The sequence below is a fragment of the Bactrocera tryoni genome, chromosome 1 (assembly GCF_016617805.1).
Source record: "Bactrocera tryoni isolate S06 chromosome 1, CSIRO_BtryS06_freeze2, whole genome shotgun sequence".
Taxonomy (NCBI): domain Eukaryota; kingdom Metazoa; phylum Arthropoda; class Insecta; order Diptera; family Tephritidae; genus Bactrocera; species Bactrocera tryoni.
In genome coordinates, this window is record NC_052499.1 from 81,096,671 (window position 1) to 81,116,377 (window position 19,707).

The window sequence follows — 19,707 nt, forward strand, 5'->3', positions numbered from 1 at the left end:
CGATAAATTCGACACTCCCCACACACACACACATACTTTTTTTTAAACATGCACATCTAAAGTGTCGGAGCGCAATTTTTTCGTTTGACACTTTCTCGTTGCAACCACCCGCCGCTCACCCGACTGCCTGGCAACCGGCAGCGCGGCAAAAACTTTTGCTTTTGAATTATAAATTTTTCGCGCACCGCTTTCACGCGTTAATGTTGTTTCGTCGTCGACTTTTTCCGTGATTTTTTTCGTCATTTCCACTTTCGGTGGTTTTGTTTGCTTTTTTGGGTGAGAAAAAATGGAAAAGTTTTGCGGTTGCATATTCAAATTTTCGACAGTGCCAATAATGTTGTGGTGTGGTACCAACCAATATACATATATGTACATACATATTTATTTGTACACATATACATTACTTTGCTTGTATGTGTAACGGCTGTTGCTTGCACACTTGTGTGTTTATCCATCAGCTGTTTGCCGTTTTAATTGCATTAAAACAAAACAAAGCAGGAAAAATGTAAGCGAAAAGGTGATGAATAAAAAAAAATGTAGAAGGAAAATAGAATAAATAAAAAAAACTAGCTAGATAAGCGCTTTTTGCTGTTCAAAAAATGAAGATTACAATTTGAGCTGTCGCTGAGAGCTGAGTAAGGAGAAGGAATCAAATAATATTATCCTGTTGAGCTGAACTATTTGTTTTTATTTTAAGCTCACCGCGGCTTTTTTGGCGATAGCTTGCAACATTTGATCACTTAAACTGACTAAGGAAAATTTGACAAGACCAAAAATTATTTTATTTTAGTATTAAATAAAAATAGCAAAAAATAGATAATAGTATTTGGCTAAAATTATTTTTTTATTATTACAGACAAGCGCGAACTTTTTACTTCAAAAATTCATTTACAAAATTAGAATTAAAAATTAAATTTTTAATAAATAATAATTTCAAAATTAAAATGATTAAATTAATGTTTAATTAAAATGTAAATATATAAGCGAAATAAATTTTTTAATATATAAAGATATTTTTAATTTTAATTTTTAATTATATCGAGGGGATTACGATGTTTGGATTATAAGAATTATTAAGTAAATTATTAATTATCAAAAATTAAATTTTTATTTCTAATTTTTAAATAAAATGTTAAACTAAAAAGTTTGAAAATTTTTAAATTAAATTATTTAAATAATTAAATTTTAAATTAGAATTAATTTTTTAATTTATAAATAAATTTTTAATTCTCACTTTAATTATAATTATGAAACTTACAATTAAATTTTTAATTTTTAAATACGATTTTTGGATTATAAGTATTACTAAAATATTGATTAATTATTACAAAAAATAATTTTTAATTCTAAATTCTTAAATTAATTTTTGAACCAAAAATTCACAACCTTGTCTATTATAATTAAAGAAATGGTTTTTTCTTCAAACTTCCAGCTTAAATGTTAAATTGAAATTAAATTATTATAATTAAATTATTTTTTTTTTTATTTATTTTAATTTAAAATTTTACTTTAATTTAAAATTTAATTTTCATTTAAATTTTAACGAAAATTAAAAATTAAAATTAGAAATTAGCTTAGAAACTAAAAAATTAATTTTTAATCATAATTTATGAATTTGCAATTAAGTTTTTAATTTTTAAACTCGATTAAAAAAATTAATTAATTCGATTCGAATTAAAAGCAATTAAATATTTCAATTAAGAAAAAGCTAAATTATATTAATTTTTCATTAAAAATACTCGTAAGCTTTCCTTTTTTAAAAAATAACAAAAATGGTAGAACACCAAAGACGCTAACGACAAAAGATGTGAATTTGAAAAACAAATTAATTTTTCATTTAAAACTAAAGAAAATTAATAATTAACAAAATTTAATTTATAAAACTAATTAATTTTTAATTTAGTTTTTAATTTTAATTTTTTAAGTAAATTTTGTTAATTAATTTTTTTTCTTATAAATACACATTAATTTTTTTCGAATTCACAAATTTCAAAGATCGAGTTGAAAAAAAAATTATGTGAATTGAAAAAAATTTAATTTTTAATTATAAATTTAAAACAAGTAAGGAAGGGCTAAGTTCGGGTGTCACCGAACATTTTATACTCTCGCATGGTAAAGTGATAATCGAGATTTCATTATTCGTCATTTAAATATTTTTCAAATACCGTATTTTTGTAAAGTTTTATTCCGCTATCATCATTGGTTCCTAATATTTATACTCGTATTATACAGAGAAGGCATCAGATGGAATTCAAAATAGCTTTATATTAGAAGAAGGCGTGGTTGTGAACCGATTTCACCCATATTTCGTACATGTCATCAGGGTGTTAAGAAAACATTATATACCGAATTTCATTGAAATCGGTTTAGTAGTTCCTGAGATATGGTTCTTGGTCCATAAGTGGGCGGCGCCACGCCCATTTTCAATTTTTTAAAAAAGCCTGGATGCAGCTTCCTTCTGCCACTTCTTCCGTAAAATTTAGTGTTTCTGACGTTTTTTGTTAGTCGGTTAACGCACTTTTAGTGATTTTAAACATAACCTTTGTATGGGAGGTGGGCGTGGTTATTATCCGATTTCTTCCATTTTTAAACTGTATATGGAAATGCCTTAAAAAAACGGCTCTGTAGAGTTTGGTTGACATAGCTTTAGTAGTTGCCGAGATATGTACAAAAAACTTAGTAGGGGGCAGGGCCACGCCCACTTTTCCAAAACAATTGGTCCAAATATGCCCCTCCCTAATGCGATCCTTTGTGCCAAATTTCACTTTAATATCTTTATTAATGGCTTAGTTATGACACTTTATAGGTTTTCGGTTTCCGCCATTTTGTGGGCGTGGCAGTGGGTCGATTTGGCCCATCTTCGAACTTAACCTTCTTATGGAGCCAAGGAATACGTGTACCAAGTTTCATCATGATATCTCAACTTTTACTCAAGTTACAGCTTGCACGGACGAACGGACGGACAGACGGACGGACGGACAGACGGACGGACAGACAGACATCCGGATTTCGACTCTACTCGTCACCCTGATCACTTTGGTATATATAACCCTATATCTGACTCTTTTAGTTTTAGGACTTACAAACAACCGTTATGTGAACAAAACTATAATACTCTCGTTAGCAACATTGTTGCGAGAGTATAAAAATAATAATTAACAAAATCTAATTAAAAAAATTCAATTAATTTTTTTTTTAATTTTCATTCCGATTTTTCGGATAAATAATTTATAAAAATGACATGCACTTGTAAAAAGAAAAAAAATCTACTTTATACTTAATCAGCAATTTAAAAAACATTTAATTTTTTATTAACTGAAATGTTGGAAAAAATTGAGGGAACTTAATGAACTTTTAATGGTGTAACCGAAAGAGTTTTACCCATTAACTTTTAGTATTAGTAAAAATGCAAATAACACCTTGCTAATTTTTAATTATATTTATAAACCAGAATCACACTTGTTAACCTTTTTTCAACAACTTAATATTTTTTGTAAAAAAATAAGCATTAATACTATATTTCGTGATATCCAAGTAAACGCATACATATCATTTTTTTTATTTTACGTAATAATGCCTACTGATTTTCATTTTTTTCTTATTTTTTTTATTTTTTTTTTTATTTTCAAGTTGCAGTCAAATTGAAAAAAACTGCTATATTAAATATATGAGGCATTATTGTTCTTCTGTATGCACTTTTTCTGTAAGCAGCAGCGCCGTGTGTACTCGAGTGCTGTCAACATAAATACAACAATTAAAACGGTTGCTTTTATCAGCCAAATTAACAGCTATCGGCGTTCGCAAATTAATCGCATTTTTTAAAGCGATTACTATTGTTTTTTGCGATTTTTTGTTGTTGCTTGAAAAAATGCGCTCTTGCTATTTGCGCAACCAACTGCATGTTGTCAACTTAATTATGCAAATTATTTAAATTGCGTGTGTAATTATTGCACAAATTAATAGCTGTCAACTTTAAAATTTTCTACTTGAATTTGTGCATATTTAATGCGACTTTTTCAAATATTTCATAACACCACTGTTCTTGTTGTTGTCGTTGCTGTATGTAATTGAAAATTTTACAAAATTCTGCATTAATAATTAATTAAGTTTATTATGTTGACAAACAAAGCTGAAATGCGAAATCTTCCTCCTGAATGGTTATTGCTGTCAAATAATACGACCAAAGGACATCAAATGCGGCACAAAACATACACGCAAATTTACAGCTACTTGCATAAACAGTTATGTACGCACATATCCAGCTGTAATCATAAACATCATGCTTTACAAGCGTGTAGTTGTTGCTATTTATGCGCGTGCATGCAAATATCGGCCATTTTGTGCCGTAATTAGTTTGTGTATATGTGTGTGTGCGTTAGCCTGCCAAGCGTTTTGCTGTTAATTATATTTATAAAAGATTCAATTATAATTTATGATTGTTTTGCCTCATGGTCCGGCCAACAACAGCTGTCAATTGCAGCTACCACAATTTTCACCGTTACAAAGGGTCACTTGAAAATCGCTTTCAAGCCTACACGCAATGTCGAAATGTCAGCGTTAATATTCAAGATAATATTGCCGTTAATATAATGATAACACTCATGAACGTAATGCATAACAATAAAGCAGGGCGCATTGTGCCGGCACGAAATTTCAATGACCTGTTGAGGCGTTAAGTTTGATGTGAATGCGTCAATTGTGCGCCGCTGCCGGCTAACTGTCTTTGTAATGCGTATAATATTGTGGTTGTTATGTTTGCGCAGGCAGGTGTGTGGCAGAAATTAAAGCACACAAGTGCAGCGCCTCGCAGGCTTCTGACAAATATGACCGCACTTGAGCGATATATGAAATTAATTACTTGCATGCCAAATTGGAAATTAATTTATTAAAACAAATTGAAATAAAATTAAAAAAATTACATTTCCAAATAGATAAAATTAATAGATAAATAAATTAAATAAAATTAAAAATAAAAAAATTTATTAAATTGATACGTAATAATTTTATGTATTAAAAATTATTTTATTAAGACAATTTAACAACTAAAAATTACAAAAAATTAAAATAAAAAAGCAATTAATGAAAATTAAAAAAATTTAATTAAATGAATAATTAACTATTTTATATAATGTGGCAGTTGGGGAGTATAGGAAATTAATTATTTGCACATCGAATGGAAAATTATTTTATTAAACAAATGAAAAATAAAATTTTCAAATTGAAATAAAAATAAAAAAACATTATATTAAAATTAAAAAACATATTAAAAATAAAAAAATTAATTCACTGAATAATTAAATTAAATATTTGTATAATGCGGCAGTTGATGAATATATTAAATTAATTATTAATTAAAAAGATATTTAAATAATATTTAAAGGCAAAAAATTAAATTATTAAATATAAAATTTAATTTTTTAAGATTTATTATCCGATTTTTAATTAAGTTTATTTCAAAAATTTACTTTTTTTTATAGAATTTTGTAAAATTAAGAAGCGAAATGCAATGCTTTTCTGTAAATGCCATATAAAGTTAACAAACTGTCTATTACATACTCTGTGAATTTACAAGTATCTGTTAAGCTCAACTGCTGAATGCTTGATACCGAGTTATGTTAAGCTAGAATGTTTACTACAGAGTTATGTTAAGCTAAACTGATAAATAACTACCAAAAGCAGAAAGTTTAAAATTTAGGTACGCTTCAATTGTTTATTTACAGTTTAAGGTTTGAGGAATACTAAACTATTTTTAATACCTTGAAGAGTAAGCAATCTATAAACTGTTATTTAACAGCGCCGTTAATATTATTACACTTCTGTTTACTACAGTGAAATTTAAAAGCAAACTGTTCAATATTAAAGGGAAACGTTGATTTGGCATGTAAAAAAATTAAAAGAAATTAAATTAAATTAAAAAGGGAACTTCAAAAATTACAAATTATTTTGATTCACAATCAAATGTAAAATAACTATTTTCTCACTTAATATCACAATTTTAATTGCAGTTTATGGTTATATTGTGACATTAAATACCCAGCTTCTCATATGATGCCACTTAAATCATATTATTTTTAATTAAATTATTTCTTAAGGGATTTTTAAAATATATCGCAAGCAGGTGCAAATATGTATATAAACCATGCATTTACATATTTTTCTTTTCATTAAAATAAATTACAACTTATGCAGTTCTTCTGTCAACGCGCGTACGCTCTAAGTACTATGGACAGTGCCACCGCCTAGTTACTGCAATTTACTATTTGCTACTATTTTTTATTGTGACTCCCCACATTTGCAGTGTTACGCCCGATCGAAAGCTAAGCGTATTTACAAGACGACATGCATGTTTACGTTTAATGACAACATTAACAACATGGCAAATGACATCAAAAGCGAATGTTGCAAACAAGTGGCAGCAGCAAAAACTTTAAACTGTGCTGGCAGTTAGCAGAAACGCTTGCACAGGCCGCAAACACATATGTACATATATTTGCGAATACTTATTTAAAAATAGACGCTAATACAACAACAACAATGCAGTACTTGTCTTACACATGTCAACTTGTCATTTTTCTTGTGTCAACAACATGACTTTAATGACTTTCTTTTCTTATTGTGCCAGTTGACTGCAGTAAAAAGAAGCAAGAAGCACAATAACAACAACAACAGCAACAATAAAACACAACTAACTTTGCGAAGGCACATTTTTAAATGAAGGCAACTTCGGTTTATGTGCGAATATGCATGCGAAAATAGTTCGCTGTCGCTGTTGTTGTTGTTGTTTTGTGAAAGCTAAAACCACAACAATGACTGACCCTTCGGCATGCCATTGCAGCAGTAAAAAACGTGTCATTAACGCCAAGACAGTCACAGTCATACAAGAATATGCTTAGTTTTTAGATATTTGTTGGTTTTTTTTGTTGTGGTTTAGTTGCAAATCGCCATACACACATTTAATGCCTTCAAGTAAGCACACAGGTGAGTACGTAGTCCAAACGAGGTGAAAGCGTGTTTAAGTCGTCATATTCTTGGTCACACACAATCTAGTGAATTAATCTGCAATTTGTCTCTGTCCAACTGAAATTGCTTTTTAAAGAGCGGCCAACCAGTAATTGACGTTACTTATACGCCATGGTGCGTTCATTTTTTTCATGCGCTTTAACGACCATATGCTGTAGCTAAGTAGCAATTTTTAGTTTCGTAAAAAATTTTAGGGACTTGTTTAAAAAAGTTGCTTAATAATAATAAAAGTGAAATGAAATAAAAATAAAATTAAGAAATTAGCCTCAAAGCTTAGTTTTAAAAAGAAAGTTATATACACGTGTTATGTTTTTATTAAATAAAAAATGCAAAATATTTTTAAATAAATAAATTGTGATATTAAGTGAGAAAATGGTTTTCATATTTGATATGTGAATCAAAATAATTTTTAATTTTTGAGTTTCGCTTTTTAATTTAATTTAATTTCTTTTTACGTTTTCTTTTAATTTTTTTACATGCCAAATCAACGTTTATCTTTAACATTGAACAGTTTGCTTCTAAGTTTCATTGTAGTAAACAGAAGTGTAATAATATTAACGGTGCTGTTAAATAACAGTTTATAGATTGCTTACTCTTCAAGGTATTAAAAATAGTTTAGTTTTCCTCAAACTTTAAACTGTAAATAAACAATTGAAGCGTACTCAAATTTTAAACTCTCTGCTTTTGGTAGTTATTTAACGGTTTAGCTTAACATAACTCTGTAGTAAACACTCAGCAGTTTACCTTAACAGATACTTGTTAATTTACAGAGTATGCAATTGACAGTTTGTTAACTTTATATGGCCTTTAGTAGAATAGCATTGCAGTCAGCTTTATAATTTTACAAAATTCCAAAAAAAGGTGGATTTGTAGAAGATTTGAATACTATTTTGTTAAAAAATATTAAAACTACTGACTTTTCTAAAAATGCTTGTAAAATGAGAGATGTATGTATATCTGGAAACAAAATTCTGAATTTATCAAACACAGACTTAGGGGCTACACTAAAATAAAACTCAGATATTAAATAAAAATATAGAGAATTAATATTACGTTTTTTATCGCATCCAAAAAAATATTTTCAATTAATAATAATTTAAAATTTTTTTTTGAATTTATTAGATATTTTTATTTTAAAAATCTTTTACATTTCCAATTTTTTTTTAATATTAATATATTAAATTATTATTTATTAAGCAATATAATACTTGTCTATTATTTAATACATACCTAAGTATGTGTATTATTTTTTTATATTTTTTTTTTTCAATTATGATTTTTTTTATTGAAAACGTACATATATTTTGAAATTCAACAAAAACAATTAATTGATTAAAAAAAAATGCATAATCTTTTTAAATAAATAAAATAAAAAACATTTTTTTATGTAAAAAATTTTAGTACTTTTTGAACCAATTAATTATTTTTTTTTCAATTCCTAAAAATACTTCTTTTAATTTAAAATACTTTGAATTTGAATTAAAGTTTAATTAAATTTTTTAAATAAAAATAATTCGAATTTACTATTATTTTTTTTTAAACCAAATATGTTTTCTTCAAAAATGAAATGTTTTCATTTTTTTTTTTTCAATTAATTTTAGTTTTTTTTTAATTTCACAATATTTTAATTAAATCAAAATTCTTAAATATTGTATATTTTATTTTATTTTAATTTAAATATATCGAATTTGACATATGGTTAAATTAAATATTTTAATTGAAATATTTTGAATTTAATTTTTTTATTAAAATAATTTTTTTTCTAAGCTAAAAAACAAATTAAGAACGTTTTCTTTTTAAAAATAATTTTATTTTTTTATCAATTAATGTTTTTTTAATTTCTAAATTTTTAATTTAAATTAATATTTAAAATTTTTTAAATTTTATTGTAAAATATTTTTAATTTGAATTAAAGTTAAATTAAATATTTTAATGCTAAATATTAAGATTTTATTATTTTTTATTTATTAAAAATAAATAAAAAATTTTTCGAAAGCGAAAAAAAAATAGTTTTCTATTTAAAAATATTTTTAAATTTTTTATTTAATTAAAATGGTTTTTGGTATTTAAAATTGTTTTAATATAAACTCCTAAAAATATTTTGAAATTAAAAAAATTAGTTATTGGCATTTTATTTTATTTACTTAAAGGAATTTGATTTTTTTACTTAAAAGATTTTGTTTTTTTAATGAATTAATATTATTATTTTTTTAATCTCAAAATAATTTCAATAAAAAGAAAACATAAAAAAAATTAAAATATTTTGAATTTGAAGTAAAGTTAAATTAAATATTTTAATTAAAAATATTATGAATTTATTTTTTTTTTAAATAAATAGTTTTTTTCTTGAGTAAAAAAATTTAAAAAAGTTGAAGTTTACAACATTCTCTTACATTGCATGAAATAATTTAAAATAAATTTCCTTAAATAGTTGCCAAGAATTGCGTTTGGAATAACGATTTAATAAATTACTAATATTTCTGTTATTCCAATATAATAGACTACAATTTTTGTAATATTCAAGGTGTTATATAAGGTTATATTCCACCAATTAAAAATATACACTTTTGCGAAAATGTATGCATTTCCTATAATTTACCTAGATACTCATAAAGCAAGCCTGAAACTTTTATCTCAATGTGATTAAATCCACTTTCGATTTGTTATGGCAACAGCCTTCGAGCGCTTATTTATTGTCTTTGCATATTATGACACAAGTGCATATTTGCATACATGCAGAAGTGCGGGTATGTGCCTGTGCGTATTTACATGCGTATTCCTGCGGTGTAACAAATTATCGAAGCGTTAAGGCTCTAATTGAAATCCCTCTACAATGCAAACACCCCCAGGGCGTAGGATTCCATAAACACGACCTCACTGATGCATAACTACTGCTGCGGCACTGTCAGGCGACCGAACGCCAGCGCTACTCCTGCTGCTTGCCGCCTGGCCGCCACCATTTTAGTAGCAAGTTGCGCATGTATGTGTGTGTGCGTGTGTGTTGGTGGCCTGCACGCCATTGAAGCGGAAGTCATTAGTAGCGAAAACAGGCAACAGCAGTCAGCGGTAAATGCGGTTAAATGCACTTTGTGTGCGTACCGTTAGGCGAACGACCATGCACCCGGCTCATACGATGTTATTTCGCAACTATAAACAGATGCCAGCAAACAATTTCGGTGCTGGCGCAGCATGCATGCGTGCATTTCATAGTAAATACGCGCAAGTTACACAAGCGGATGCTTAGGCGCTGGCGCATTTGCGTTTGTATATATTTATAAATACACAAGCTATCGGGCGTTTACAAGCAAACACACGCGTGTGTAAATGCGCATGCATAAAATTGTGCGAGCGCTTGACAATCAGCTGCCAATGAAGCATGATGGCGGTCACCATAGCAATAAAGGACACTGACGACGAACGCGCGCGCACACTCAAACACACACACAGACACAAAAGGAAATTGCGCAAACACAAGCGCAAGCTCAAACATTAGTTGGGCGTCAGTCCCCCCGCGCTGCGCTTGCCACCACAGTTGGCATGTAGCACGCGTTCGGCGCTGCACCGCAGCACATGACACAGACAGCTAATGCTGGTGATGAGCATAATGGACGTCAAAGGTTGTTTCGTGATGCACAATCAGTCAGGTTGAGTGCTGGTCGCACAGCCGCTACCTTCGCTCTTCAGCTCTCTCTGGTTGACATGGCAACCACTGCAGTCGGTCAGCGCGCGCTGGGTCGGTACTAATTTTATTTGCATTTTAAAAATTGCTCACGAAAAACCTATGCCCCGCTTAATGGCGTCTGCAAAAGCAGCTTTTGCCTTGCAGCTGCTAACTAAATGCCACGCAATTATTTTCATTGATGCGCTGTGGTCTGACGTCCCACTGCGCCAATAGCCAGCAGGCACATGCCACAAAATGCATGCAACAACTAATATGCACGCTTATGTAAGTCGGTGGGCAGGTGTGTCTGTTGGTTGCAGCAAATGTGCATTTTTTTGGAATTCTCGTATAATAGGCCGCTGTGGGTGGGGAAATAAGTGCAGCGAGATAGTGATTGCATGCTTTAGAATTGCTCAAATTTAGGCGTATAATTTGGTTAGCGAAAATAGTGGGCTAAATAGTGTCGAATATATATATTTGGTGCAAGTTTTTGCAGTGTGAATTTTATGTAAATGGAAAATGCTAGTATTGCTTTCACATTTTATAATGCCTTTTTAATTACTTTTTAAGGTTTTTTAAAATAAAACAAGAGAAATACTGAGTATGATTGGTTATAAAAAGAAAAAATCTCGATTTTGATCGATCAGTTCGTTTGGCAGCTATACATTATAGACGTCCGATCTGAACAATATATCTGGATATGGTAGCGCTACCTTTAGTAATACTCTGTGCCAAATTTTGTGAAGATACCTTGTCAAAAAAAAAAGTTTTCTATACAAAGACTTGTTTTTTAACGATCAGTTTGTATGGTGACTATATCCTATAATGGTCCGATCTGAGGAAAAAGCACAGAGATTGTAGCCTTGTCTGGGACAATGATCTGAGCCAAATTTTGTGAAGCTACCTTGTGAAACAAAAAAGTTTTCTATACAAGGACTTCTTTTTTAGCGATCAGTTTGTATGGCGACCATATCACATAATGGTCCGATCTGAGCAAAAAGTATAGAGATTACAACTTTGCCTTAGACAATAACACGTGCCAATTTTCATGAAGATATCTTGCAAACTAAAAATATTTTTCATATAAGGACTTCATTTTGATCGAACAGTTTGTATGGCAGCTATATGCTATAGTGGCCCGATATCGACGAGTCCGATACATAAGCAGCTTCTTAGGGAGAAAAAGACGTATGCAAAATTACAAATCGATATCTCAAAAACTGAAGCATATAAAGATGCCATAAATTAAATGCGAGAATATGTCCTGAATGCGATTCAGTACAGGGTGGCCATATAGAAATTTTGTATCCCTTCTACAAACATTTACAACTTACTTTCGGGCATTATTGACTTTAAATGGAATGTCTAAAAAATTATCCAAGCATATTAAACTAATCTTAGTGAATATGATAAATTTTAGAAAAAATAAGAAAATATTGTAGGTGGATCCACTGCTTAGCTTAACTTTCATTCGATGCGTTTCGACGGTTGATTTTTTTTTTTTTTTTTGAAAAAAAAACAGAAATTTCATTAAAACGTTTTAAGCATTATATATGACTCAGAACACTTAGTGATTGGATCGTACCGCACTGAGGTCTGCTCTAGAGTAGAACATATAAAATTATTTGAAAGAGTCCATGATGATAAATGATCCTAAAATAGCTGTCTACGATATTACTCACCAAAACTTGCAGTAACATTCCTACAAGGTCTAAAGATTATATATACAAGCGCTATTTTCAAACAGATGGTATAAATGAAATAACTTAATAAACAAGTAAGATACCTTAATTAAGCGAATGAAATCCTATACATATGAAATATTTCAGTTAAAAAAATTGTATTTGTTTCTATATATCGTGTCATAAAAATTCGAAATTGACTTTTTTGTTGCTTAAGATTCACTACATCATGTTATACTTGTATATACATATGTCGCATAAAATTTTCAGCTACCGCTGTCAGATATAAGCAATATATAACCAATATTTAACCCGTACATAACCAATATTTAACCCATACATAACCACTTTATAACCGAAACCCAAATTTTGTTTCAATATGAGTGGTTTTTATTAAAACGTTTTTCCTTCGCCTGTAAAGTTAGGTTAGGATATGTATTTTACATCGCATCCTATCGGCCGATGCTGCGCTATGTGTTTAGCCTTAGTTGCAATTAGTATGTGCCTAAGCGCACGACAAGTGATTTTAGTTGGTAGTGAAATGTCATGCTGACACGTTCATACACGGCTAATTTTCTCTTTATCCACACACGATCGCGACCTTCTCCTTTGAGAACGCACACACACTGAGTTCTAACGCGGCGCATGCGCGTGTGAAACACAAAGCAGTTGAGGGACGCACGTGCTTCAGCGGTGATTTATAATTATACTGCTTTCGATTGTTATAATGAGACATCATTGTTATAATGAGACATTACAAATACAGATATAGCTATGAAACATTTATCTATATGTACGTATGTATGTATGCTGATATGTAATTTGTAATTTTGAAATGCGGACTTTGTCGTTTTAGGCAGCTAAGTCAATTTGCACTGCATATATAGCATATAAATCATAAATCAAGATATGCACAACTGTATTTGAGGATATACACAAACGCGCATGCGCACATATATACATATCTTTATCTAAGAAAAATTGCCGCGACGCTTAGCGCTGACAGTCGCACTGGCGCAGTTGTTTTGGTAAGCAAAATGAACACGAAAAGTCGTCGTTTATTTGTTGTTGTTGTTTATTTTCCCATCCAACACTTTGCACCTAAGTCAACAGGCTGCATTCTCAGGCACTTCTCCAAAACGGATAAGCGCATTGTTGCTTTTCAAACAATTCTATTAAAAACCTGCACCCTTCAGGAATCACGTCCGTCCACAAAAGGACACGAAGTTACGTGGAAATAATTACGAAGAGCGAGCGCATAAATCTCAAACGTTTGGGAAATTTCCTGCAAGAGCAAGCAGGTAAATGGGCAAACACAAATAAATGTCTTACGGAGTTTTCCCTTAAATGACACACACACACACATATACTATATATACACATGTGTACGCATTATATTCAAGGCTACAGCTAGCATGTGTGGCGCACATTGCGCGCTGCAGGTAAGGCCGACAGGTAGTTAGTTAGGAACGAAGGTGCGGCTGACGAGCGCGACCCAGCAAAGGCTCAGTTTTGAAAGTGTTTTCGGTGATAACACTGCAGCTAGTGAAGCAGCGCATGCGCAGCTAATTTCCATTTTGGTTTTTAAATTTTAATAAACTATTTGCTATTGTTTTAGTTTGGCAATAAACTAGTTTGGTGAAAGTGAGCGCTAATAATAATTTTTATAAATAAATTAATATAAAATAATTGGCGAAAAATTTGTAACTAAAAGTTTCCTCTCTCTCTTGGTTTTTAGATACCAACAACATAAACGCCACAACACGCTGCCTAAAGTAAGAAACACAGCAACTACGACAACAGAAAAAGCCGCTAAAATGCTTCAACACATAGCGGCCGCCAGCAGCGGGTGTTTCGCCACGCCGCGTCAACGCTTTACCACGCAGCAATGCTTCGTGTACGCACTCGCCTTACTCATCGCCGTGTGTCAACTGCCGACTGCCACGGTAGCCGTTTTCTCACAGAAAAACTGCCGCGACTTGGGCGCCAACTCGCATTGTCAGTGCTCGACGATGCCCTCACGCTACGAAATCCAATGCCCGCCCATGGACTTCAATCACAAATTCACCGTACTAATCAGCCCGGGCGAACACGTACAGATCGATTGCGGTCGCGTCGATGCACGCGAATACAATCTGCTGCCGAGCATGTCCATAGGCGATAGCAAAATCGTACAGATCCGTCAGTGTCCGCTGCCCGGTCATGATCCCATAGCGCGCCTCTTTGAACATTTGGGCATAACAAAGGTGAATTATTTGATGTTCGAAAGCGGTGAGTTGGGCGCCAATTTGACGCGTCACCATCTCAGTGACCTCAAGAATTTGGCGCATCTGCGGTTTAGCTCGAATAGTTTGACACACATGCCGGAGGATTTGTTCGCCGATTTGGGTAATTTGAATTGGTTGGATTTGCGTTCGAATAATGTCAATTTGACGGAGAAACTTTTCGAACCACTCAAGAATTTGACATTCCTCGAATTGGGTCATAATAATTTGAAAACTCTGCCGCGTGGCATATTCAAGAATCAGCAAAAGCTGTTGCATCTCAATTTGTGGGGCAATCAATTGCGCAATCTGACGAAAGATGTATTCGAAGATGCCACTTCGCTCACCGACATCGATTTGAGCGCGAATAATATTGAGTCGTTTGCGCCGGATGTCTTTCAACCGTTAACACAGCTCGGTAGTCTTTATATAAGTGCGAATCATATAAGAGAATTGCCATTTGGACTCTTCTCCAATACGAAAAATTTGACGGAATTCCGTTTGATCAACAATCGCGTGGCGCTTATCGCACTGCCACCACAGCTTTTTTCCAACTTGCCGCACTTGAAGGAGGTGCGTTTGAGTTGCGAACTGGAGAGCGTGCCTGAAGATCTGTTCGAGAACTCAAACAAGTTGGCGAATCTCACGCTGAATGACAACATGTTGACCACACTACCCGCGCAACTGCTGAGAGATCAACATGAATTGTACGATCTGGATCTGTCGCATAATCGACTACAAACACTACCCGATGGGCTCTTCCAGAACACGAAAAAGCTTGTGGAACTTAAACTGTCACACAATCAGCTACGCGAAATCTCAAGGTAAGCGTAAAAGCTGTGAAAACTACTGCTTACAAGCACTTTCCATTTACTTTATGCTAACTGTATCTGTTGTTTATCGCATTTCATTTTAGCGAGCTTTTCAATCCGCTGGTCAACCTCGAGGTACTGCTGCTGGACAACAATAATTTGCTAACAATCAACATTTATGCCTTCCGTGACACAGCCAACTTGAAGTTTTTGGATTTGGAGAACAATCAAATCGATCTCGCCGAAGCACATGCCGCCATTCTAGAGCCCACGGCATACTCCAACTCTGAGTTCGATGCGAACTCGCCATTCCAATTTCTCTACAAGCTGCAACAGCTCAATTTGCGCAACAACTCCATCATGTACATCTTCAATGACTGGAAGACACAGCTGCTCGAACTGCAGAAACTCGACCTCAGCTACAATAACATCACCATATTCCATGACCAAGACCTGCAGTTCCTCAGCAAATATCCTGTCGAAGTGAATCTCACACATAATCTCATACACGAAATCAACTTCAATACAATCCAAATCATGGATGCGCCTTTCGCAAACCGCCTGGTACGCATAGACCTCAACGACAACCCGCTGCACTGCGATTGCCTTATGCTGCCCTTCTTGAAGTTTATCTTCAACGAGTTCAAAGACAAGTTCGAGAATAAAATTGAGTTGCTGACTTCGAATTTGCAGTGTGAAGGCCCGACTCCACTGCAGGGTAAACATATGCAAGAGCTGAGTTACATGGAGCTGCTGTGTCCATTGGATGACAGCGCCTCCAGCGAAAAGCGCTGTCCACGCGGCTGCGACTGTTGGGTGCGTCCGCATGACTATATGTTGCTGGTGAATTGCTCCAACGGCAATTTGACACGCTTGCCCGCACTCCCACACGAACCACTACTCAAAGGCATCGTGTTGTTTGTGGAGAACAACAATCTTATGCGACTGCCGCTTAACAGCACGACGGGGTACGCTGATGTGAAGCAACTACATGCCGCCCGCAATCAGTTGCGTGCCATCGAAGCCAACAACTTGCCAGCGGGTCTGCAATACTTGGATCTGCGCCACAACATGCTGCAGCGCCTCAATGATAGCGTACTGGATTACCTGAACGACAGTAGCACAATCGAAGCGCTTTTACTCTCGCACAATGCGTGGCGCTGCGACTGTGGAACGAGACCGCTGCTTGAGTTCACACAGAGTGCCACCGTACTGCAGAAACTGAAGGTGCGTGACTTCAATCAGATGCGTTGTGCGGTGGATCCAATGAAGCCGCAGGAGGTGCTATGGTTCAAAGACATATCTGTCGCCGATATCTGTCCAACACAAATGGGTTTGATAATAGCTATGGGCATCAGCATTGCATTGCTGGGTCTGTTGATCGGCATCTGCGTAGCGCTCTTCTACAAATACAATCAGGAGATTAAAGTTTTCCTCTATGCGCACAACTGGTGTCTGTGGTTCGTTACGGAGGAAGAATTGGACAAGGATAAGAAGTACGATGCTTTCGTCTCCTACTCACACAAAGATGAAGCATTCATCGCCGACTATCTCGTGCCGCAATTGGAGCACGGTCCAATACCATTCAAGCTGTGCATACATGTGCGTGATTTCATTGTTGGCGGCTGTATACCCGATCAGATTATACGCTCGGTAGATGAATCCAGACGCACCATTGTCGTGTTGTCACAAAACTTTATCGAATCCGTGTGGGCGCGTATGGAATTCCGTGCCGCTCATCAGTCGGCGCTCAATGAGAAACGCAATCGTTTGATTGTCATCATTTACAGTGACATTGAAAATATTGAAAATTTGGATAGCGAACTGCAAGCATACCTGAAGACCAACACCTATCTGAAATGGGGCGATCCATACTTCTGGGATAAACTGCGCTATGCCATGCCACATCCGAGCAGAAAGAACACAGGTGGTTTGGAGAAGACCGCCATGAAGAGTTCTGTTGACGATAAACTAGAACTCATCAAACCATCACCCGTAACACCCTCACCCACTACACCACCCGCCATGGCGGCGAAAAATCCACTCATCGCACATCTGAACGGTGGCACGCCACAAACAGCGATCATTATACCCAATGGCAAGATGACGAACGGCATGACGCCCAACTATCACATGAATGGCAAGACACAGAATGGACATATTAACGGCGCTTTCATTATCAACACAAATGCCAAGCAGAGTGATGTATAGAACAGGGAGAAGGCGGAAGTGTTTCAGTTCGATGACGATTTCTTGTTTCGATGAACCTGAAGCTGAGCCGTGTATGCGTACTAAGTTAATTTAAAGTTTTAAGCCGCGTAAGAAATGGCAAGTGACAAGCAAAATCCCGACAGCGCGCAGCTTGCTGGTTGAAACAACTAAAAGTAGGCTAAGCATATGCCAACAAGAAGGCGAAATACATATAAGGGGTATGCAGTAACGGGGACATTATTTTTTTTTTAGTTTTTGGAAGCCGTCATTAACCCTTATGCTCACAATATACGCATTTAAGTTTACTTTTTTTTGCTGATTTTGAAAATATGTAGTATACCTTTAGGCTTTTTTGAACATATGTAGCATACCTTTAGGCTATTACTGTAATAAGCAATGCTTTATGTAAAATTTCGTAAATTTTGGGTGTGATGCTCATTTATAAATCACTTAAATGCAGTAAAAACTTAATTTTCGCGTAAATTATTTTTTATAAATTTTTGACTTGAATTTTTTTAAATTATTTAAAATTAATTGAATTTTATATTTAAGTTGTTTTTGACTTGTAAAAAATGAGAACTCACAAACAAACATATTTTTATACTCTCACTAGCGTTAAGCATGTAACAAGTTAGCCGCTAAATATTAGCTAAGCAAGTAATGTACATGTATAAAAATTAGAAACTTGAAAAATTCCAAACTTAAAAAATATGCAGAATATTAAGATTAAGCTGTATGGAAAAGCTCAATGCGTTAAGCTCAAGTATGGTTCATTTTCAAGCATTTCATTTAGAAGAAAAATAGGAAATCTCGTTTTCACAATCTCGTTTTGACAATCATTTCGTTAGTTGTTTACGAATCTCAATTGTTAAATATAAATAATCTCAAGGCAAAGTTTTGACTAAGAAAATTTATTGTTTTCTACTTTTTCGCTTTAAGAGAATTTCTCGAATATTTTAACGGTATATATACATACAAATGTATATAACACAATATATAGCTTATTATTTAGACTCACTTAACTAGCAGACGCATATATGCCGATGTATGGTTGTGAGTGAGTAAATATGTAGTACATACACTGTAAGCACACACACAAACACAATTACACGGCCACAACAAAAGCAACAAAAATACACATTTTCACATTTCACAAATGCAATATGAAAATTCCAAAAACTAGCGTTAAGTAACAGTGCACACACACACATATATGCATATAAATGTAATGAATTACAGTAATGTTTAAGTAAATAGCATAGATGTGAACATAATTTCCGCTATACAATAAGTATGTACTTAGTAGATTTTTCAAAAAAAAAATATATGTATAGTATATAGGCGAAAAACAACAACATTTTGAACAAGTAAATACATATAACACATAAATATATATTTATAAGTATATATACATATATATATTTAGCTTTAGAGGAGTACATATACCCAAACAAATGCCTTCTACACAAATATGAGTAAAACAAAAATGAAATTTCAATAAAATTTAATTAAATAAGCAAATCATATAAATGTTTGAGCTGATAACTGTGCATGCCGTACATAAGTATGTATGTATGTATTGCAGGATCTAGACTACAAAAGCAAAATAAAATGAAATAAATGCTGAAGAAGAAGCAGCAAGAAATAAATTTGCGCCAACAACAGTTAAGAAGCAATTTAAGCAAATCTACAGTTACAAAACACACACACACGTGCATACAAAGACAAACAAATACACAGAAACACAATAATTCTATATTCATTTACTTGTTTACTTTTTTTATGCAATTTGAGAGCAACAAAAATCTTTAAGCAAACAGGCATTGTTTTAACAACAACAAAAAGCATAAATATTTTCCCACAACAACAACAAAATTATAGCAGCCACATGACACGTTTAAGTTCAACTTTAAGTTCAGTTCAGTTCTCAAGCAAAGTTCGCAACAATATACATAACACAAATATATATAGTATATTACATACCAAATACATGCATATATGTATATATGTATAACAAACTTTATGTCATAACAATTATAAACAATATACGATGTGCA

General features: G+C 33.1%; 2 protein-coding genes across 3 annotated transcripts in view; one reads left to right on the forward strand and one right to left on the reverse strand.

Moving 5' to 3' along the window:
* Positions 1–18,750, forward strand: part of LOC120778527 (protein toll) — a 306,345-nt gene extending 287,595 nt beyond the window's left edge. The window contains exons 8-9 of the mRNA XM_040110369.1: positions 14,102–15,451; positions 15,544–18,750. Of these exons, the coding sequence (XP_039966303.1) occupies positions 14,181–15,451; positions 15,544–17,650 (3,378 nt within the window). The 5' untranslated portion in view covers positions 14,102–14,180 and the 3' untranslated portion in view covers positions 17,651–18,750. The remainder of the gene's footprint in view (positions 1–14,101; positions 15,452–15,543) is intronic.
* The window catches only part of LOC120778535 (cation-independent mannose-6-phosphate receptor), a 152,468-nt gene that overhangs the window by 30,848 nt on the left and 101,913 nt on the right, over positions 1–19,707 (reverse strand). The window lies entirely within an intron of this gene.